This window comes from Neovison vison, chromosome 11 (genome assembly GCF_020171115.1).
Source record: "Neovison vison isolate M4711 chromosome 11, ASM_NN_V1, whole genome shotgun sequence".
Taxonomy (NCBI): domain Eukaryota; kingdom Metazoa; phylum Chordata; class Mammalia; order Carnivora; family Mustelidae; genus Neogale; species Neogale vison.
In genome coordinates this window covers 73,543,567-73,566,507 of record NC_058101.1, presented here as the reverse complement: position 1 = coordinate 73,566,507, position 22,941 = coordinate 73,543,567, and the positions used below count along the sequence as shown (strand labels likewise).

Below are 22,941 nucleotides of genomic sequence, written 5' to 3'. Positions count from 1 at the left end.
ATTACTGCTTGATAAAATATTATAATATAATCCTATAATTTCTGCACTACTTATTTGACACTTCAGCTTTATATGAACAAACTATTTTTTAGCCAAATGTATTTTTATGCATATGTGAAGCTGAGAAATGCAAGAATTTTGATCCTAGGTTTCATCAACCACATGTTCCATCACTGACAAATTTTTAGACTAAGCAAAGGCAGGAAGAGTAATTTAGTGACCTTGTTCTCTGAACATAGAACCATCTCCTCTCTGTGACATCAGAGGCTCAACCAGTGTAATTATATATGTATTTTGAAACATACTTAAAAATGGATATGCCAAATTTTAAAACATATTTCCAGAAGAAATGCACAAAATATAATTATTTTAATTTAGACATCAATTATTTCAATAATTGAAGAGAACCATTGTCACATATTAAGATACTTCTAAAAATTCCTTATTGTTATTAATAAAGAGATACCTCATTTTGCCAAAGAAATCTTTGTAACTTGAGTATAAATTCAATTTAGGAGCACCTGGGTCACTCATTTGGTTGGGTATCTGCTTTCAGATTGGGTCATGATCTCAGGACCCTAGGATCAAGTCCCACATTGGGCTTTCTGCTCAGCGGGAACCGTGCTTCTCCCACTTCCCCCTGCTCATGCACTCTCTAATCTTTAAAAAATGTTTATAAATTAACTCAATTAGGAGACATCACTTTTAAGAAATACAGTCAGCAAATACTTTTACAAATTAATTCTGTTTAATAATTCAGATTTTTCTATATGCATTTATTTGCAGTGAGCTAATTTTCTGTGAAAATTAGTTTACATTCCTTAAGAACATATATCACTTGAGTATTTGTAAAATAAACTTTAGAAATATTCTAAGAATGCAGATAACATTGTTTTATAATTTTAAAAAATCACAACACATAATACTTCTGTAATCCACACATATATAGTTAAAACATTATATGCTATTTTCTAGCAACTGTTAAGGTAGAAAGCTACAATGTATATAAAGATGAAGATTTGTCTCTCATAGAAAACTGAATCCCTAAAATGAGAAAATGCAAAAAACAAAAACAAAAACCTCAAATCAGCCTTTAATGTTCTGTCCTGCAACCTAGCTATAGTGCATTTGGGTAAGATTTTTAGATTGGTTTGTTTTGCTGTGTCTTTAATCAGTTTAACAGTTTTACCTTTCCTATAAACAATAGGCCTTATAAAACAGTATACTGTTATTAAGAAATGACTTTACACTGACTTAATACAAATCAATAAGGATAGAAACACATATACTAAGAATTTAAAATGGCTATATCTGAATTGAATGCAAATAACATGATTATGGACCCTTTATGATCCAGTCTGATTAATCACACTGCCCTAAATAAAGGTCTTTGGACATCTTCCCCAAGCCAAGTTTCTCTTCTTCTAAGTTCTCATTGGTACAAGGTGTGATGACTTTCAGGCATCAATTAATATAAATTGGAAGCAGGCAAAGTATTAATTAAACATGACACTCTGATTATTTAAACCTTCTATTAAAGTTGATTATTCAGACCATGTTGATAGCCTGTTCTTTAAAAATGACTGATGATATCAAGTTTTACTGACTTCCACCAAGTCGACTGTTTCCAACTCTTGAAGACAGAGGGAATAAATGAAGTGAGAAGAACACTGGCACAAGTCTAATAGACAAACCGACTAATCTCAGACCCCCAAGGTCAAAGTAAAGCAATTCATTTCTTGGCTTTCATCAACACAAGACATGATTGATCAATCAAAGAGCAGGATTACAAACATTATACATCTCAATGATATGTTCTTTGCACTGTGTAACTTTGGGAACAATGATAGATTGCACAGTAGCCATGCAAGTAATATCATAAGGCAAAACTCATTATATTTACAAAGAAAAACACTTTACTCTTTAAAAACAGAGGTACACATTAGCCATCCTTACTACTACTGGGCATTTCATTTGATGGGGGAAATTTCAAAATTCAGATATTCTTTGGGATACTATCACCTTCCTGGTCCAAGCTTTGAACATACTTGCTCCTCAAAATACTATTTTTACTCTTATGAAGTCAGCCACCATGTTATAGATAATTACAAATTGTTACAAAAATTTCCATGATAATTACTGTCATTTTACATAAATATGTTAAATGCCTCTTAAAGAATTGCTACTTTCATTGACCCAAAACTACTCTTAGAGAAGAAAACATTATAAAAAGACATTGGGAATATTTATAGCCTTATAAATGTAAACATTTAGTAGGAATTTTGCCCCAATTTTTAAGATTAGTGCTTTACAAGCTTTAAAGAGAAAGTGAGACATAATACAAGAAAGAAGTCATGAGCTAGTTATTTTGATTCTATTAATCCCCCAGTTTATCTCTCACTTGTTCTAACACTTAGGGAACTGTTCTATAAGTCATGCTTGTAATAGCGGTTCTGGAATTACTCCATGGAGTGGCTTTAGGTAATCTGAAAGATTTCCACTGAAATTAAATTATATGTAAAGGGTAGTCATTTGTAATCATGGAAACTTATTCTACATTCTGTATATTTAAAATCACATTGTTATATTCAGTGATATAAATTAATGATCACTTTTCCTATTAGGTCACAACTTTAGCAATATTGTATTGCCTAGTTGGAGGAGGAGAGTAAAAGGTGTTGTATGTTCAGGGATGATACATTTCACCAGCTGCCAGAAAGTTACACGTTGCAGCACACCTGGACACATGCACTCGTGACTGATTGGCAAACACATTTATCTTGGCATATCACAAAGGAGGTGGAATTATAATTATTCTCCCTTGTAACTAAAGATATTTTGGAGCTGTATCTACGCACAAAATAATACAAATTACACATCTGGACGAGGTTCACATAATTTTACCATCTGTTCTCTATGTTCAACCATAAATATTTCCCAAATTTTTCCTTGTGTCTAAAAAATAAGATTTAGTTTTTAAAGACCTGGACTGATTGTCAACGTTATAGGGAAATGTTACTTTTAAAATTAAGACACTGAATAAGTTGCTTAAAACCCTGAATTTCTTTGGTTGATAAGTACACAGTACAAATTTAATCTTTGCTTCCCATTAAGGGGATTTTGTGTATTTCTCACATTCTTATTTTGAGAAAATAAACATATTAGCTAAGTTTTACACAGAATCTTTTGGGCAAAAATTGAATACTCAAGTACCTAGGATAGCAGAACAAAAAGTACCAGAGGTTTCTTTTTTCTGCATAAGTCTTAGCAATTACTAATTATCTTGACCTAAAATTCCATAGATTCTTACTTAATCTATCCTGAGAAGTTCCTTAGTTTAAGACCTTAAAATATCAAATTAAAAGTGTTCCAGAAATATTTCATGACATTTGCAGAATCATGATTTCCAGAAAATGAAAATATTTCATCTGGCATAACCACTGATAATCAGTCTAAATCAGCTTTGATAATTACTTTTAAATTATTATGACACTCATATCTTATTTATTCCTTTAAAAATGCATTTTTCTCTAAATATAAAAAAATTAAACAAAATCTGTACACAAGAGGAGAGATCATAAAATGCATATTCAATTTCAGTCCTGAAAGTGTATGGGAGGCTTCAATATGGTATGAAATAATTTTTATATTTCCTTCAAAAATACTGAAGAAGGAGAATTGCTTAGGATATTGTAACCAAGGAAATACTCTTTTTTTTTTTTTTAAGATTTTATTTATTCATTTTACAGACAGAGATCACAAGCAGGCAGAGAGGGAGACAGAGAGAGGGGGAAGCAGGATCCCTGCTGAGCAGAGAGCCCAATGCGGGGCTCGATCCCAGGACCCTGAGATCATGACCTGAGCCGAAGGCAGAGGCTTTAACCCACTGAGCCACCCAGGTGCCCCCCAAGGAAATACTCTTATATGAGTAATACTTTATGTTGTTCTTAAAATCAGAATATAATTACAGTAACAACCACCAATTATGTAGAGGTTAAAAAGTACCGTGACTAATCTAGGTACTTTGTACACATTAACTCATTACCATAACCCAATGAGGTAAGTGTTGTAATTATTCTCACTTTTTTGAGATGAGGAAACTTCTTTGCAACAACAATGGCAAAACACTGAATCAATAAGAAACTGTTCTCTAGTAGTTGTACATAGTGAATCAGAGACATCATCAATATGTGAAACTAAGACCCTTAAATTAAGAAAAAGAGAGAGAGAGAGAGAGAGAAATCCTTGAATGGCATACTTTTCCAGTAGAATGCATCAGAAATTCAGATCAAGGTAATCATTACATAAATAATTTTAAAATATGTTTAATATATACAATACTATTATATGTACAGCAAGTAAAACTGGACTTAAACTGTTAAATATCGGGGTGCCTGGGTGGCTCAGTGGGTTAAAACCTCTGCCTTCCACTCAGGTCATGATCCCAGGGTCCTGGGATGGAGCCCCGCATGGGGCTCTCTGCTCAGGGGGAGCCTGCTTCCCCTTCTCTCTCTGGCTGCCTCTCTGCCTGCTTGTGATCTCTGTCTGTCAAATAAATAAATAAAATCCTTAAAAAAAAAAACAAAACTGGTTAAATATCATTACAAGAAAATCTGAACTATATCTATGCCACTGATGTACCATATAGCAAATAGCACACTATAGGTCCCATCCACAAATCTACAACTTGCCATTTTTTCCCCCCAAGAAATATTCTCTGATACTAGATTTTAGTAACTGGGATCTTTAAAGAATCTTTAGACTTAAAAGACATAAACCATAGTAATCTCTTTTATAAAATGAAAACTCGATGCATATTTTACATATACATATATAAAATCTAGTATGAGTAGTGTGTTCTCTGTGTTACCACTTACACACTATTCTCAAAAACAGTAAAAATGGGACAGCCTACTTATCTCCATAATCAATAGATTTAGAGTCATCAACTGACTTATTATTTCAAAGCAATGCTAAAAGAAACTAGTTCCTGGTAAATGTGTGTTCTCTACTACAATCCCAATTATAAATATGAAAGTACTGTCATAAATTTCTCATGTTTCTCAATAAAATAACTTTTTCACATGTATAAATTACATATTGATTTGCATAACAGTTGAATCAGATAGTATGAAACATCATTTTAACCTCAATTGCTGGTTTGCAAGTTCAAAATTCTGACAACCCTGGTACGTGGCCTGATCTAACCAGCTTACCATCTCCCTCCTGATATACTTAGTGCCAAAATTTCTTTATCTACCTTAATGTGAACTGGGAACACTTGAATTTATTCTCTGAAACTTGGGCAATTTCACACTGACTCATCTTTGTACATGTTTTATTTCTTGAATGTCTTTCTCCCTTTTTCTTTCTTTCTCTCTCTCTCACCCTTCCTCACTCTTTTCTAACCAAAAAGCACCTGTTCCTCATTTGATACTCTACATAATAAGCACATCTCCTTAGACAGAGTTAAGTATTTACCCCTTGACTCTGTCAAACTAAGTTAAAAATCTATTATGGCATCATATGATGTTACTTTCATTTGTTTTCACATTCGACTAACTGACTAGACCATGAAATCATAAACACAAGTCTTATTCATCAGGTAAGAAGATCCTAGCACAATGGTTGAAACATGGTAGATGTTTAATGAATGCCAGATGAGTTAAATTACTTTATAATTCAGTCCATATCTTATGCGGCACTTCTTAAAATTTCCCTCTTCTGCCCATAAATTATGTTGCTTTCCTGTATAGAGTCAAATGTTTTTATACAAATTCACAAAATTCACTTATCTAAGTTCTGAGTTAAAAAATAATTCAATTTAGGAGCAATATATAAATCATCATTAAATTACCTCATCATCAAAAGTATTACCTACAAACAAAAAGTAAAAACAATCATCCAGCTACAAAAATTTACAAGTTCTTACAGTATTCTGCACTTACTTTGCGGCTTTCAAATAACCAGCTATTCATTAATTGCATTATTCTCTTTAATTGAACAGTTATGAAAAAATTCACATGAATTATTAAAAATAATTTTTAGACTTCACGTCTCATGGAACATTTGTGGGCAACTGAAAGTCCATGTTAAGTTGTATGCAAGCTTTTATGAGATGGATTACCTAAAATATAACTTTATTATTTTATACATTCAGGTTATCAGATAATTTAGTTTTGAATGTGGAATATACAATACAGTATTTTATATCTCATTTATAACGCAGTCAAATAAAATTTATCTACCTAAGAAAATGATGATGAGGAGGAGGAAAATGATAAAGTTAAATAGCCCACACTGAGGACATTCTTTAGCTCTGTTTTTTCAACTGTCTAAACTTACATTTTATTCCTCATAAATATTTCAGAGTAAATATGGTCACTTACTTTTCAGGATTTTCCACTTCTTCAGTAACAAAATTGAGATAAAACCTAAAAAGATATAAATGAATTATCAATCATCAATATATTTTACAATTATAACCCAAAGTGTCAAATTTTAAACATGAACCTTCCAATTCAGAATTATTAAACATTTAAAAACCAATATTTATTATAAGATAAAAATATCCAACAATCAAAGCTCCCACAAATCATTTTTCTATTAAGCCATATGTATGGAGTTGTTTTTTATTTTTTAACATTTTTATAGAGGTATTACATGAACAGTAAAGTGCACAAATCTTAATCTACAACTTGATGAATCTTCACATATTTATACACTTATAGAACCAACAAAAGGATCAAGAGATGAAACAGTCCTAGAACCCTGGCCCTTTCTAGCCAATACCATTCTGTTGTCAAGGCAACCATTATTTTGACTTTTATCACCTTTATTTATTTTTATTTTTTTTTTAAATAAGGATTTTATTTATTTGACAGAGAGAGAGAAATCACAAGTAGGCAGAGAGACAGGCAGAGAGAGACCGGGGAGGAAGCAGGCTCCCTGCGGAGCAGAGAGCCCAACATGGGGCTTGATCCCAGGACCCTGGGATCACGACCCGAGCCAAAGTCAGAGGCTTTAACCCACTGAGCCACCCAGGTGCCCCCTTTTATCACCTTTAATTAGTTTTACTTCTTTCATCACAACAGACTAATATTGGGGCACCTGGGTGGCTCAGTCAGTTAAGTGTCTGCCTTCAGCTCAAGTCATGATCCCAGGGTCCTGAGATCGAGTCCCCCATCAGGCTCCCTGTTTAGTCTGCTTCTCCCTCTCCCTCTGCCTGCCTCTCTGCCTACTTGTGCTCTCTCTCTCTCTCTGTTGAATAAATAAATACAATCTTTAAAAAAAAAAAGTAGACTAAACATTTGCTTGTATTACTACTACACAATAATTACTTGTGTGTGTCTGGCTTTTTTTCTGGACTTTTCTTTGGGAGTCTTATCCACGCTGTTTTATGTAGCAATAATTCATCATTTTTATTGACATTGCACATTTTATTACACCATCCATTCTACTGTTGATGGTTTTGGATTACTTCCAACTTAGAGCTATTATAAATAGATACCATAAATATGCCTGTACATGTTTTGGGGGGACCATGCAATCATTTCTCTTCAACATATACTCAGAATACAATCACTGGGTTACGGGGTAGATGTATGTTTACTACCAAGCTATTTTTTTTCCCCATTTTTGCACTCCCAGCAATATAGGAGATTATTATGTTTCAGTGGAAGACAAAGTTGGGTATCCACAGTATTTCTCCTCAAGGAGCTCACAGTTTATAGAGTAGCCTATAGAATAGTGGGACACAGCGCAGGCATCAGTGCTGGATGAGCAAGGGCACAATGGGAACCAGGGACAAGGCCTAACCCAGACTGGCAACTTGGGAAGGTTTTCTAGAGAAAGCATCACCCTAGTGGATTCTCCAAAGATGCCTAACATCTAGCCCCGGTGAAGTGGTGTAAGAACGGTCGAGACTCAGTACACTGCATGAGCACAGGGGTAGGAGCAACAAGGTACAATATTTTGCAGTGCAAAGTGTGGCAGAAGCAGTAAGAACAGAATTTAAGTACCAAATGGCCTTTGGCTTCCAGGAATCCAGGTTTTAGTGGTGTTGGCAAGTCAGTCAAAGCTTGTAGGGCAAGAGAAGTATTACAACACAATAGCATTTCTCAGTTTTAGGGAGTTGGCGATATATAAGCACAAAAGGCAAGTAGGAACCGACAATGGTATCAAAGATATTAGATTCTCAAGGTGCACTTTTTCCTTTCCATGCACTGTTTTCTGGTATATGCTCATCCAAATAACCTCAAGTCACAAGATTATGAAGTTGTTTTTGACACATTGTTAGTCGTTACATTATTAGTGGATAAGTAAAGAACAAAAAGTTTTGGACACTTCTGCCAAGTTCTGAAGACTTTTATGGGCCCCTTATATGACAAAAGGTATTCTAGACGTACAATATTTCACTTTCAAGTTTCATAAGATTACAACTATTACCCTAAAGTTATGACCCTAGAGAAATTCAGATTACTTTCTTTCACTTTGTGACTCTACTTGTCCCACCCAGAAAATGTCTACCACCTTTCACCCTTATTTTTCCAGTCAAAAGGGATGGCTGGAGATTCTCTGAAGCCTTTAGAGTTCTTTATTGTTATTATTACTATTTTCAGTTAGCCAACATATAGTTCTTTTTCAAGGTTCCAAGATGTACAGTTGAGGCAGATTCCATCCTCAAATAAGCATTCATAGATGACTGAATTATGAAAATGGGAAAACCAAGGGCTCATACTGGGAAAGCTAAACATATAAAGACAAACACATTTCTACCTCTTCATTTGATAGGTTTAGGCCATTTCCACAAAATAAAAAAGTCATATTTTTAAAACATTCTTCTGTTCTCTTACCATTCTGCAGAAGGTAAAACAGCCATTATATATGTACACAGAAGGTTGGGTCTGTAAGTATGAATTTTCTTCTACCTAAAACCAAATGGCTAGAATATTAGCCCAACAGACTTAAATATATTTAAAGTATCTCATAATTTAAAATAAGAAATAGAAAATCTGTTTTATCTCATTTTTTATAAAAACCATCTAAATTCACAACTAGGAAGTTGACGTTCATGGTTGTCAAAAACTAGACAATAAGTCCAAAATGGAGTGCTTATGCTTAGCCCTGCAGCACCAAACCAAGACAATTACAGTTTCTGCTCTCCCAGTAAAGGAATTTTAAACCAATCAGGAATCACTTGATTGGTACTAGTTAGGTAATCTGCCTGACAGATCCCCGCCATTGCTTACATGAAAATAACCTTGCAAAAACCAACCTGCTTTCTTGGCTACACAAACTTCTTTGTTCCTGCTCCCTCCTGCCTATAAAATTCTCATTTTGTACAGTTCCTCAGAACTCCTTTCTATCTGCTAGATGAAATGCTGCCTGATTCAAACCAACTTTTGCTCAAATAAACTCTTAAACATTTTAATAGGCTTCAGTTTATCTTTTAACAAGGTTAAGGCATCTGATATTTTAAGGACTATGTCTTAAGTAGAAATATTTGAATAGCTGACAGAACAGGAGGAGTAAGGTGATCTAACAAGTTAGCAATCAAGAGTATTTTTTAATGACTAGAAAGTACGTTTTCTAAAGATAGAGGCTATGGTTATACCAGGAAGGCAAGCAACAATCAATACTTATGTCTGGGATATGCACTCTGAGGGATTTCATGTGTTTGTTATAAGGCTTAAGCAATGGGAAGTACAGGAAGAAGATGTAGGCAAAAAAAGAAAGAAAAAAAAAACATAAAATAAACACGTGCACACACAGAAATGTTTCCAGACTTCTCATGTCAAAAATAATCCAGTTCCTTCTTAATAGTTGTTTTAAAAACTGGTGTTTTCCAACAATGTTTATAGCAAGAAAGGAAATATTTGTGAAAAAAGGAACACAATTTCAAATACTTGCCATAGCTCCAGAGAATAGAGAAAAGGAAAGGGCTTGGGGCAGGGTGGGGGTGTGAAGGAGAAAGCTTCTTATTTTGGTCCAAACATTCACATCCTGTGGGAAATACACCTTTATGCTTTCCTAGTCTCCAGCAATGAGTCCATAGCATTCTCCTTGCTTTACATCTCCTCAAGGCCTCTAGAGAACGTTCACAAGATCTATTGTTTCAGCTTTTCCATAAGGGTATATAAAAAGTACCACAAAGCTGGCAATGCATTCCAGTACCCAACTATGTGAATTATTTTTAAAAAGAAGCTTATTCTTTAGATTAGATTTGACACAATGGTACAAAATAATCCCAGCAGGTGCTTTAGAAAGACTAAATCTACCGAGGATAGGATTTAAAAGGGAGGAAAAAAGACACCGAAAAACTTTCTATTACACAGTTTTAAAAAACCCCACGAAGCAATATTTAGCTTTGGATCAGGATATGGGACTGAAATTGGTTGAGTTCCCTTGGGCCACGAGGAAGACTAGCAGACATATCTCTCTGAATGCAGACATTGGCAATAATATTAAAGTTGCTCTGACCCAACTCTGTGACCTGGCTGGGTTAATGATTTCTTTCCCCCTAATCATGTTTCTGTGAAGGAGTTTTCATCATTCTAAAAAGGTTCTGCACTCCTCATAGCCAAAAGCTTGCTCTATTTAGACCCAAGTGTTGGCAGGGTCTTTTTCCTGCATTCACCATGTAGAAGTTGAATTGCTAACAGAGCAAGGCCTCCTGGAAAACAAAGGTCTCGCTGCTTTTACTTACACCCTAGGTGGTTAAGTTCTGATGACAGTAGCTGCTTCTGTCTGACTTATTTGCAATGCCCCCCACACGTTTTATTTGCATCAAACGTTGTCAGGGCAGCAGCACCGGGAGTGAAGACTCATTTACGGCGCCCCATTTATAATTCCACCATCTAGTCTTGTCATTATACTGTGAAAGACAGAGAGAGGTCAGACAGGCAGGATCACATTTGGGAAGGGAATGAATAACCCTCTCTGTGAACTCCTTTCGTCTCCATCTTGCTCCATTTACAAGCAGACATTAGCTTTTCCTCGGGAACTCTGAACCCACAGACTGTTTCTTCGAGACATGGCTTCCTTTTTTCTAAAACGGATGGCCATAGATTAACAATCAGATTATTTCTACCTGTCCACAACGCAGCATCTGGGTAGCATAACCACCCGGATAGAGAAAAGCAGTTACTTTTCTGTCTCTGCAGGAGGCACTTGTATTGGGGAACATTTCATTTACGATCCCAGCCTCCATTACCAGCACTGTAATTGAACCTCCCTTAGAGAGGGATGAGGCAACGATGAGAAATCAACAGTTTTCTCTTCTTTAAAATAGGGAGTGGAGAGAAAGATCACATGGGTAAAAGTATAAACAAAAGTTCACGTAACACCCGCGTTCCCTGTAAAGACAGTGCTGAAATACATTTCTAGGCCCAAAACGGGGCCACTTAGTCCCCAAACGCCAACTCTGGGATCTATACTTATTTCCTTGTTCCTTATTCATTTTCTATTTTTCTCCTCCTGTCCCTTATTCTTTGAAAGAATTCTATAAAAGCCTAGCCTATAAAAGCTTCCTGTCTTCCACCCCATTCTGTGGTTCTGGAGATTCTTTAGAGACTGCCCACTTCATGAATTGTTAAATAAAGTCTGCCTATATCACCTAAATTATTTTTTAAGTTGTTTTAACACGAGTAGCACTTTAGGTTCAGCATCAATAAAATGGAATATTAAGATGATAAAATAATTCAAAGTGAAAAGAGTGAGAAAAATGGAAAACTCTCTCAGCCCTCCAAAGCTGACAGAAGTAGAGAAGGTTTTCTCAACGTGAAGCTGCTGACCTGAATATCTGGTGCTGGGAGCAGGAGAGTGAGCTGGAGAGAAGAATATTTTAAGATTCCGTGGGAACAGATGCACGACACTCACAGGCAAAAGAAACTTCATTCAATAGAATTAATCAGATCTCCCTTGTGACTATCTCCACATTCCACATTCCTGATTGAATATTGCTGGGCTCCCAACACTTGGCTCTAGCTGAAAGCTTTTAACACCTCCCCACTTCACTCTGGTCTCTGGGTTACCCTCCCAGTAGCTTGGCTGCTGCCCCAGGGCACCAGAGCTTTGATCCAGGCTGAATAGCCATAGAATAGTTGATTCTGCTACTAACCCTGTGATCACAACTCTGTTCTTCCCTGCCCAGCACCACATTGTGCTTTGGACAAAAATAAAAAGACTTCAAATGTACTGTGTGATTCAAGATTAATACTTACACACAATGGCTGTAAGAATATTTCTTGAATATACAAATATTTTACACTATATCATTTAGAGCTACAATCTTCTAACACCTTTCAAACGTACTTTGTTTCAAAAGCTAGGTTAAAGTTTTAAAATCCTATACCGTCTTAATTTTCCTCTAATGCTATATTTTCACAATTCAGTGAGATTAATAGGGTAAATACCCTATTTATTTTGAAACATATATTTATATTCCATGCACTAGCTGGAAGGTAAGAATCAAAAAATTAAAGAAACAGAATAATAGATTTTATATTAAATGCATTTGTATAATTTTTTAGTTAGTGTGGTTTTGATACTATTTTTATGTTCGTAGAACATTTTCACAGCTAAAGCTCTACAAGTATTAGCTCTATAAATCATTTTTAAAAAGAGATTTGGCGACTAATTACTCCTAAAGAGTGAAATATAATTTTACTACAATGATTTTGATGTTTAAGCAACACTCTTCTACCTTGTGGGCTTTCTTGTAACAGTCATTCCCACTGACTCTTAAGTCAATAAAATTTAATTAGTAAAAAAAATCACTCTTCTCCATGATTATTGTTATTTAAATTCCTGAATAAAATAAGTCATAAATACAAAGTTCTAATGCATCAACCAGAATGACTATCAGGTTGAACATGCACAAAGAAAATGAACCCTGGGTATAGTGATTTTAATCATCTTTGCTGCATATTTTGTTTTTCAAATGTTGAGGAAATTTTAAAGAATTTGTAAGAACCTTTAATGTAACATTATCTAGTATACCTGATTTCACTATCTTAGTTCTTCCTACCCTGCTTTTTAGAGTATTATTTTACCTCCTGGGAACATCTCACTTATTTCTATATCTGAGTTATTTCATTCTCATAGGAAAGTAGAGAAAAATCAATTAATCACTATTCACAAATACCCTTGTAGCTTCAACTGAAAGGCTTTTTGACAAGCAAAAAATTAACCTTTAATTTCTCATGGCACTATTATATCTTCACTGATACAGACTTATAAGTGATTTGTTTTGGTTCTTAATGTCAGTGAGTTCCCTTGCTCAGTTGTAGACCCTAACAGTTAAAACCATTTAACTCATGCTCTAACTGAAATTTATTGTGCTCATTTCTTGTACTTTCTTGAGGCACAAAGACATTTTGCAATGACCAGAACATTCTAACCACTGGACCAGAAAAGTCCTGATAGTAACAGAATGCTAGAAGACCACAAACCCACACGACTCCTTCCCTACCCATAATCATGGGCTGAACACATTCCCACCCCACCCATGATTATGTGTACCCTGTCTGCTCTCACACTTACCCCCCAACCCCGAACCTCTCCCTGTAAAACTAGTCTAGGTGTCCATCTTATAGGCAGAGAGATCAGCTGTTAAGGCTTGAGCCTGCTCTTCCCCCCAGGTGCCAGCATCTGAAATAAATCTCTCTCTTTCTCTTTTCCAAACCCTCATTGCTTGAGTTGTTGGTTTCTCTAGCAACAGGTTCATCAGAATTTGTTCAGCAACGATATTGGCAAGCCCAGCTAGGAGCTTCCGATTTGCCCAGTCCTCTCAGGATTCCCCAAGATGGAGCAGTTGGCCCTGGCAATGTGCACCAGTGCTCCCCATTTGTTTCCTGAGTTAGTGTCCGTAACAGATTTTTTGGCAACATTAAGACCTAGATGTGTTTGTTTTTTATATCAGGCTAAATTTAATGGTCAACTTGACTGAAAAACTCAGTTATGCTTACATTAAGCCATATGCACAGTAACTGGCCAGGGGGAGGAAGCAGTACCATCCTTCCCACTTCAAGAAAGGCAGATTGTGCTGGATTGTGGCTATTCACACTCATCGAGCACCTTGCCTGGCACTTAACCAAAGTAAATGAAGGAATTAATGAAACAGGCAAACCACCAGATCTAGAGATATCAACTTACCAGCCAGCGTATGCATACATCCCATAATAAAAAGCCAGTGGCAACCCCATAATACTCGCATCTCTTCCTGAGAAGGCATCTTTAAAGTGATGTGTTTGCCCTGCAATGAGAACAGAAAGATTTTAGGACTTTTCAAAGAATTGTTTATTATTCATATTTTAACCATAAACATGGAGAAAGAAATATAAGGGTTGGGGATGAACTATACTGTTTCAGATTCATATTTCTCATTCCCTGATCATTGCCAGATGCATCTATTAAAACTGTCCATTCTAGAGGAGGAGTCCCCAAAGCATATTGCTCACCATTAATGCTATTTCATATTTCTCTTTTAATAAAATTATAGCAAAGAGCAAAATGGTTCCTGTCTGAGCATGCTTGAAAAGAGACTAAAGAATACTCTGTAGGCAATAGTTGATAGGAGTATGATAGAATTCTTTTAACTAAAGATAATATAATGCTTGTGTTGTGGAAAAAGAATTTTCTCTGCCCTCCACGATCCTTCTAGCTGGACTAAGAATCAAACTAACATAAGACAGATTAACTGGAGAAAATCAAATTTAATACTGTACATAAGCGGTACCCCCACAGAGATGGAAATTCCAAAGACAGGGAAGCAATATGATAGTTACATGAACTAAGAAGAGGGGTAGGGTTCTGAGGGTATAAAGAGGAGAAAGAACATTAGCGGGAAGTAGAAGGAGAGTTTGGGAAAACAAAAATTGCCCTACTATGTAAGACGAGTCTCTTAAGTAAAGAGGAATCTCTGCTATTAGCTCTCTTTCTGGTATAAGCAGGTAGTTGAGGGGGAGGTAATGAGCTTTTCCTGAATCTGCTAGGTTTTGATTGCTTTTAACTCAAAATAATGTTCATATCAAAGTGGCCCATCTTGGGGCAGACCGTCTTTGGCATCTACACTTGGAAAGAAATATCAACAGGTCTACTCTCAATGAGAAGGAAGCAAAAAACCCAAGAACCACCTTCTCATATCATTTAACTTTCATTCTGTTTTCTGTTTTCCCCTATAGTCTATTAAGTACACCCAGTGGTACAAAACCCTGTGGACCAAATCTGCCTTCCAAGGCTTCTTTTGAAAAATAACTTTCATTGGCACACAGCCAGGCCCACTTAGTTGTGTTTTAGGATTGATATTATCAGTCTATGGCTGATTTCACTCTGAAATGGCAGAGTTGGGTAGTTGTGACAGAAACTGTATGGCAAGCAAAGTTGAAAATATTTACTAACTGGCCCTTTACAGGGGAAGTCCACTGACTCTTAGAGAATGGCATGGTTTCCTTCTAGAAACACTGAAAGAAATTATGCTGAATTTTGAAACAGATAGATCTTAGCAAATTTTACATCAACATGTAGATTGAATGCTTTAATTCATAACATTTTTCCCTATTTTGTGAATCATACTGGGCCTTTTCTTATATATCCTTTGGATGATTAAAAAAATTCAGACTTAGACAATATTCAAAGATAAGCATAAAAAGTCTCTTTCTCGAAGAAAATAGCAAATGAGATCACCCAAATGGGAAATGTGACTTTGCTTCAAAATTGGTCATCACTCAAGTAAATAAAAGAGGGGTGAGTATATGAAAGATTCAGAATATTTATCACTATGTTATTTTTCTGTAGAAATCATTTTTTTTAGTTTAACTATGTCCCTTGTAATATTTGAGATACACTTATATAAAATAAAATCCATTGTTTATCTGGGGGGGAAAAAGGGTTGGAAGGTAGATAACGTATGTGATTATGATGCTCTCTCTTCACTGAAACCTCAGTTGTTGCCTGGGTTGTACAGACAGCAATTTATATTAATACAATATGTATGAGCTTTGAGACCAAAAATGGAGAAGGTTGAGTTGTACAATAAATAACTTTGCCTCAAAGTATCCAATTCCAAAATATAGTTCATTTAAGAAAAATGACACAGTGAATTAAAAAATGCCTATTTTACTAAAACATCTCTGTATCCTCATACAGGGGAAATATAAATACTGGAGCTCAGATAAAAACATCTGTTGAATATTCTTTTATCATGACATATGGTCTCCTTGGCCTAAAGAGATAATATTCTAAGAGTAGAGTACTGAATAAGCAATAAGAAAAACCAAACTTTATTAAAGATCAGGTCCTAAAGCATAAATCCTAAAAAAATGTCATTTTGAGAGTATTACAAAAAAGAGGCTTTTCTAGACTTCAGGAATATTTTGGATGAATAACAGGGGTCTCAAAAATATGAGAGTAATAATATTCAAAGGAAAGTTTAACAAATCCTCATAAGTAAATGCAGAACATTCAACTGTTTTCAGGATCTGGTTAGAGTGGAAATAAATGTACTCTCTGGATTAGTAAAGTTTTTCTCTTCCTAGAGTTACAAATTAATGTGAATAATTTGTGTTTAAGTTAGACAGAAAGAAAAATCAACATTTTGTATTAATAGAGTAAATATGATTGCTAAGAATATTCTCCAAAATATTAAAATTTACTTTAAACGTAGTAATATTCTTACTGCTGTTCTCTGTTAGGTGGGTATAAAAGGAAGTCTGTTCACATTAAACACTGATAGGTATCATAAGTATTAATTAAAGGATCATTCTATTTTTAGTGTTGAAAAAGATCCAAAAGATACATTATAATCTCTTCTCTTAAGGAATTTGCAATAAAATAACATTGGGGAAACCTCACCTCATCTCACATTCATATATAAATAGGTGGTAAAAAATGACTACAGTCTTACATTAGACAAAAAAAAAAAAAAAAAAAATCTTAGTTTTAAAGGATAGTATATCATCTTTTGGAACCTAAACTAGAACTTAAGTAGGGTCAATGAGTCAGGATCTCTGTATTTTCTAAAAATGGAAAAAATGCCTTACAAAAATGGAAGAAAAGACTAAAGAGTTAGCCTGTAAAAAGGAAGCACTAATAATGTTCTCTACATTTCTAAGGGATCAGATAAAATGAGCAGGCCAGCTCTGTGGCAGCCAATGTGAATTAGAAGAACAAGCTCATGTCTTCTCTTTAGTGTAAGCCATAGCATTAAAAATCTTTATTGTGTTTACTCTGAGTTGGCTGAAGTTGCTGGATTTGATACAACCATTTAGCCCAGAGAGTTCTAAGATCTTCCATTAGTAAATGGACCATAGCCGCTCCCTTTCCCTAACTGCAGAATGACAGATCTTTCAGTGTTATTGTTTGATGTCTCTACCATCAGCCATGATTTTGCTAAATTTTGGTGTTTCCTTTTGTCTTGTGTAATTCTTCTCCTGTAACTTCACAAAATTTCTCCCTAAATTCCCTTTCCTGGAACAGATCATATCAATGTAAACATTACATACTTAACATGTCCAAGTTATATGTCACTCTTTCATAATTTCATCTCACTTTCCTAATTCCTACTATCAAACCCATTGTTAACTAAACAATTCACCTGGACCTCCTATTCTTCCAACAACTTCCACTGAATCCAAGCAATCACATGTTCCTTCTTCCCTAAAACATCTGTAACTCTAAATAACATCACCTGCTCAACCATCTCATCTTTTGCTATTTCAACTCTATAAATACTCCCCCAAGATGATATTACATTCCCATAGAAATGCATATTTTACTTTAAAAATAATGTAACCAAGATGCCCTTCAACGAATGAATGGATAAAGATATGGTCCATATATACAACGGAGTATTATGCCTCCATCAGAAAGGATGAATACCCAACTTTTGTATCAGCATAGATGGGAATGGAAGAGATTATGTTGAGTGAAATAAGTCAAGCAGAGAGAGTCAATTATCATATGGTTTCACTTACTTGAGGAGCATAAGGAATAACACGGAGGACATTGGGAGGTGGAGAGGAGAACTGAGTTGGGGGAAATCAGACTGGGAGACAAACCATGAGAGACTGTGGACTCTGAGAAACAAACCAAGGGTTTTGGAGGGGACGAGGATGGGAGGTTGGGTGAACCTGGTGGTGGGTATTAAGGAGGGCATGTATTACATGGAGCACTGGGTGTGGTGCATAAACAATGAATTTTGGAACACTGAAAATAAAATAAAATAAAAAAAAGAAAAATAAAAATAATGTAACAATAAAAATTAAGTTTTTACAACTTTTTTTGGGTCAGATATTTGATTTTTAGGAATGTTACTCCCATATCTGCCTCTCCTTCATTCAAGACTATTCTCAAGGTAAAAGTTTTAATAGCTATAGAGTAAAAGAATTTTTGGCCATCTTATTTTCCAGTTATCCTTTTTTCTTTAGTCTTTATTACTATTAGTGAATGATTTTAAAGTAAATACAAGGGGATATGGTTATCTGTCATTAAAACTAATGGCAGATTTGTTTTTCCACTTTGAGTTTTCACTCTAAAGCATTTATTTGGAGAGAATTCACTGAAGCTTTATTTTGTTGCTTGGCCCAGTCTTAATTCTCTTGTTGCCATTCAGCTGTAAATACCAATGCACCCCCAATGCGGCAGTCTTTCAAATCAATTAGATGACAGTATAGAGTCTAAGTTCCACAAACAGAGACTAATTAAGAGATTCTGCTAGTACAAGTGAAAGTTAGTGCTAGGAAAGATCAAAAGCAGATACGTGTTTTAAAAAGCATTTACTTTCCAGTCCATACCTTTAATTAGCTGCATAACTCCAGGGACTATAATTATCAGAATTGCTGTGAGCTTGCAAAAGGTTAGGAAAATCTGAATCCGGGCACTCCAGCTGACACTCATGCTGTTTAGGACCATCACTACAGCTGCAAACAAACAGATGAAGGTACAGAAGGTGAATTCTCATTGGCATGAAGACATCTTAAGTCCTTGCTATTCAAATGCCACCCATTAACCAGCAAAGTTGGCATTACCTGGAGGCATTCTGGAATGCAGAATTTCAGACACTGCCCTAGACCTAATAGATACTTTTCAACAAGATGTCTAGGTGATTTTTAATGCACATTGAAGTTTGAGAAGCTTGGATAAAACTATCAGACAGTAAAATTTCATTTCTTGGTCTTTGTATATGTCAATAAGAGTGGGCATATACTATAGTTTCCTAAAAATCATATAAAAATATCTTCTAACCAAATCCTGAAGTCATCATAATATGTAATCAAATTGCTGAACATGACTCTGCAGCTTGGTAAGTCAGGTAACTCTTTCCTACTGTAATGATGTTACACATATGCACCTGCCAGAATGGAAAGGAATGGAAAGACTCAAGAAAGATGTCAAGAATTTGGTTAGGACCTTATTCTTTACTCTCAGAACTAGCCCTAGTGAGCACTCTGGTTTTCCAGTCCACCTTCCAATCAGCACATGAAGGAGAGACTTTCAACCTACCCTAAAAATATAGGCTTCTAAGATGTGTTTAGGGACTTAGACAAAAAGAGTTATAGGTAATGAGTCCTAAAGTGTTCCCAGACTAGGACACACCTTGAGTGTGAAGCCAGCAGACTTTCTAAACGATGCCATCTACAGTTTCCGGAGTATCATTCAACTACCTACTTTCCCTACATAGTAGCCCATGATAACCTGGAGGATAGAACAAGCATTTTCTATCTCTGTATTGCTAGTGTCCATCTCCATGCTTGGCCCAAGAAGATAATCAGCACAATTTTGTTGAATGAATGAATGAGTTGGATCTTCAGTTTTAAAAAAAACTTTCAGCTAAGAAGGCATGAAATGAATGATGATATTCTAAGACCTGACTTCTATACTCAGCTGAAACGACTTCCAGAGGTTCTTCTAGACCACAGGTTTCAACTTAATGCTCTTTCCAGAAGTTTATATTCATTGTTAGCTCTCCCACCCCTGCCAAAGCTACTTCCTGCAAACTACCTGATGTTTGCAGTTATCATCTATAAGCTTTATTTTTTAAAAAGGTGTATCCCTCCTAAACAAATAATGCAAATGTATGAACATATTTCTCAGGGGACAAAATAACACACAAGACTTTTATAATTCCAGTTGCAATAGGAAGTTTTCTTATTATACAGTCATCGATTATCTTCATAGTCTCCATTGGCTTATACAATCACTAGCTCATTTCAGAACTTTAGAATCAGTGCAGATGTTACCAACACATAACATATACAGTAATGGCAAAAATTTTAAAATAACCTCGGGCCCTAAAGGAAGGCTTTTAATGATTTATTATGCAGCCATTTAAAAATCATGATGCTGGGACGCCTGGGTGGCTCAGTTGGTTGGACGACTGCCTTCGGCTCAGGGCGTGATCCTGGAGTCCCGGAATCGAGTCCCGCATCAGGCTCCCAGCTCCATGGGGAGTCTGCTTCGCTCTCTGACCTTCTCCTCGCTCGTGCTCTCTCTCACTGTCTCTCTCTCTCAAATAAATAAATAAAATCTTTAAAAAAAAATAAAATAAAATAAAAAAATAAAAATCATGATGCTGCTAAATATGTATTGCATGAAAGGGTGTTCATGATATATTACTGATCAGTATAGCAAGTTACAGAGAGAAGGATGAATGGATGGATGGACAGAGAGAGAGAGAGAGAGAGATAAAGGACGCAAAGACAGAGAGAAATGAAAGGAAAGAAATCTGAAACAGTCTTTATCAAAACAGTAACAGAGGGTATCTATAGATGACAGAATGTTGCATTTTGTTTTATTTTTATTTATTTTTTCTGTATTTAATAATTTTTATAATGAACATGCAGCATTTTAAGTGAAAATCAGTAAAACAATTTTAACTTTTGAAAAATTCAAGGATGGGAAAATAAGAAATCAGAAGATCCCATACAAAGTTAAATAAGGGTTTACTAATGATTAAGTGTTTCAAAGAAGTAATGATGAGAATGATCAGAAAGGCTGGAACCTCAAATGATCTCCATGGAAGGCTAACAGAAATATTTTACCTATGTTTGAAGCTAAGCACATAAAGAAAGACAGGTCTACTGTTAATGGCAGAGTGCTTTACTTTATCAGAAGAAGGATAAAAAACAAAATTATTTTTCTTTCTCCAGCATAAAACACTTACGTGCTGAAAATAATTTAATGCAACCCTGTTCCCCACTTCATCATCCAGTTATTCTTTTTTTTTCTTTTTTCTATGCAAATGACTCTGTGATAAATGAGTCATCATATGAAAAGCATTATTTTTTTTAGTTAAGGAGATGCAGCATTGGCCTGAAAAAAAATTGGACTCATGTTCCCACCACCAACAAAAGAGCACTGTTTCCTTTTAAATAGAGCTCCTAAAACCTAAAACACTATTTCTGAAAGTACTTCACTATAGAAAAGAGCTGTTGTATAGAGAGGAAAAAAGGACAAAGGAAAGAGAAAGAGAGAAAGGAAAGGAAAGGAAAGGAAAGGAAAGGAAAGGAAAGGAAAGGAAAGGGAAAAAAAAAGGAATGGAAAGGAAAAGAGAGGAGAGGAGAGGGGAGAGGAGGGGAGGAGAGGGAAAGGAGGGGAGGGGAGGAGAGGAAAGAGGAAGTGAAGGAGGACACTTAATAATGAGTGGAATACTAATTATTTGGTACACCCAATTCCAGCTGAGATGTACCTCTATGACTCTAAAGTACATGGCTTAACAAGTAACAAGGCAGCCAGTTCAGGGGGATCATGAAGGTCCTCAAGTGACTAGAAATGCTGTTTCATCATGTGTCTTCACACAGAAATTTAAGTCTACATATGCTGCTTATCCAACAATATTGAAAAGGGGATTTGGGATTCACAAAATGCAAGAGCTTTCTGGGTTTCTGCAACGAATAATATCTATTTTGTTTTTTATAGACTTTCTACCCACATTGTAATAAAAGAAATTTGAGTAAGTTCTGCGGTCCCCCCTAGCTTTACTTCCTTTGAATAATAAATGCAAAATTCACACATTAGAAACTATATTTATATTAATTTGGGCCTCTTTTTTCTTACCAGAATAAAAATACAGGGAGATATAATTTTTAATTACTTATTTATAGTGCAGTTTTCTAAGAACTGAAACCCAGCCATGAAAGCTATATGTATAAATACTGGAGACAAGAAATACATATTTGAAGAGAGCTGTTTCTGAAGAGGATCTTTAAGGAAATGTGAAGGACTGGACTGGCAAGTGTTTCCTTCTGTACTTCTATAATTCAAGTCCGTCTTTGGATTTGTTGAGTAAGATTACTGAGCCTGAATATATAGGTTTTTCTCCCAGATTCAGGTTCTCTCTGGCTTCTTACTTCTGACTCCTTCATGCTAAACTGACAAAATATATGGATACCATAGGTAAGCCATGTGGTGGGTTAAAGTGATCATTCCATGGTTTTTTATAACAGCTGCCTGGGTTACCTTTCTCTTTGTTAGCAGTCATTTCCTGGATGTATTGATTTCAGAGAAGATAAACACCTCTAGCCATAAACTTCTTTATAAAGGACAGACAGTCTATGTTGGGGATCTTGATATTAAAAATAAAATTGGTAAGCATTAAATAGTTGTAAACTGTTATTATATGGCAGGCATTGTACAAGGACTTTACATGGAAAATGTTATCTCGTCCTTATCTCCCTATGATGGGGACACCATCATTGGCTTTAGCTTCCAGATGGACAGCTGAAACTTGGGTTAGTATTTAACAGGCTTACATTCACACAGGTAAGCATAAAGATAGGACTGGAGCCTAGGTAAATTGATATCAGAGTCTACACTTTTATTCCGAGCTCACAAGTAACAATGAGGAAGTAGCTCAAAAGACACACATGATCTCACTAGTATACCTAGTTCCTTCAAACTCCTAGTGGCCCTGCCTCTCTGCTAAGATACATGATTATCTTG

General features: G+C 35.5%; 1 protein-coding gene across 3 annotated transcripts in view; it reads right to left on the bottom strand.

The window, feature by feature from the left end:
* The window catches only part of SLC7A11 (solute carrier family 7 member 11), a 76,475-nt gene that overhangs the window by 41,025 nt on the left and 12,509 nt on the right, over window positions 1–22,941 (bottom strand). For all 3 annotated transcript variants that reach the window (XM_044268082.1, XM_044268083.1, XM_044268081.1), the window contains exons 4-6: window positions 18,795–18,920; window positions 14,158–14,257; window positions 6,390–6,434 (exon numbers count right to left, since the gene is read on the bottom strand). In XM_044268082.1, the coding sequence (XP_044124017.1) occupies window positions 6,390–6,434; window positions 14,158–14,257; window positions 18,795–18,920 (271 nt within the window). The remainder of the gene's footprint in view (window positions 1–6,389; window positions 6,435–14,157; window positions 14,258–18,794; window positions 18,921–22,941) is intronic.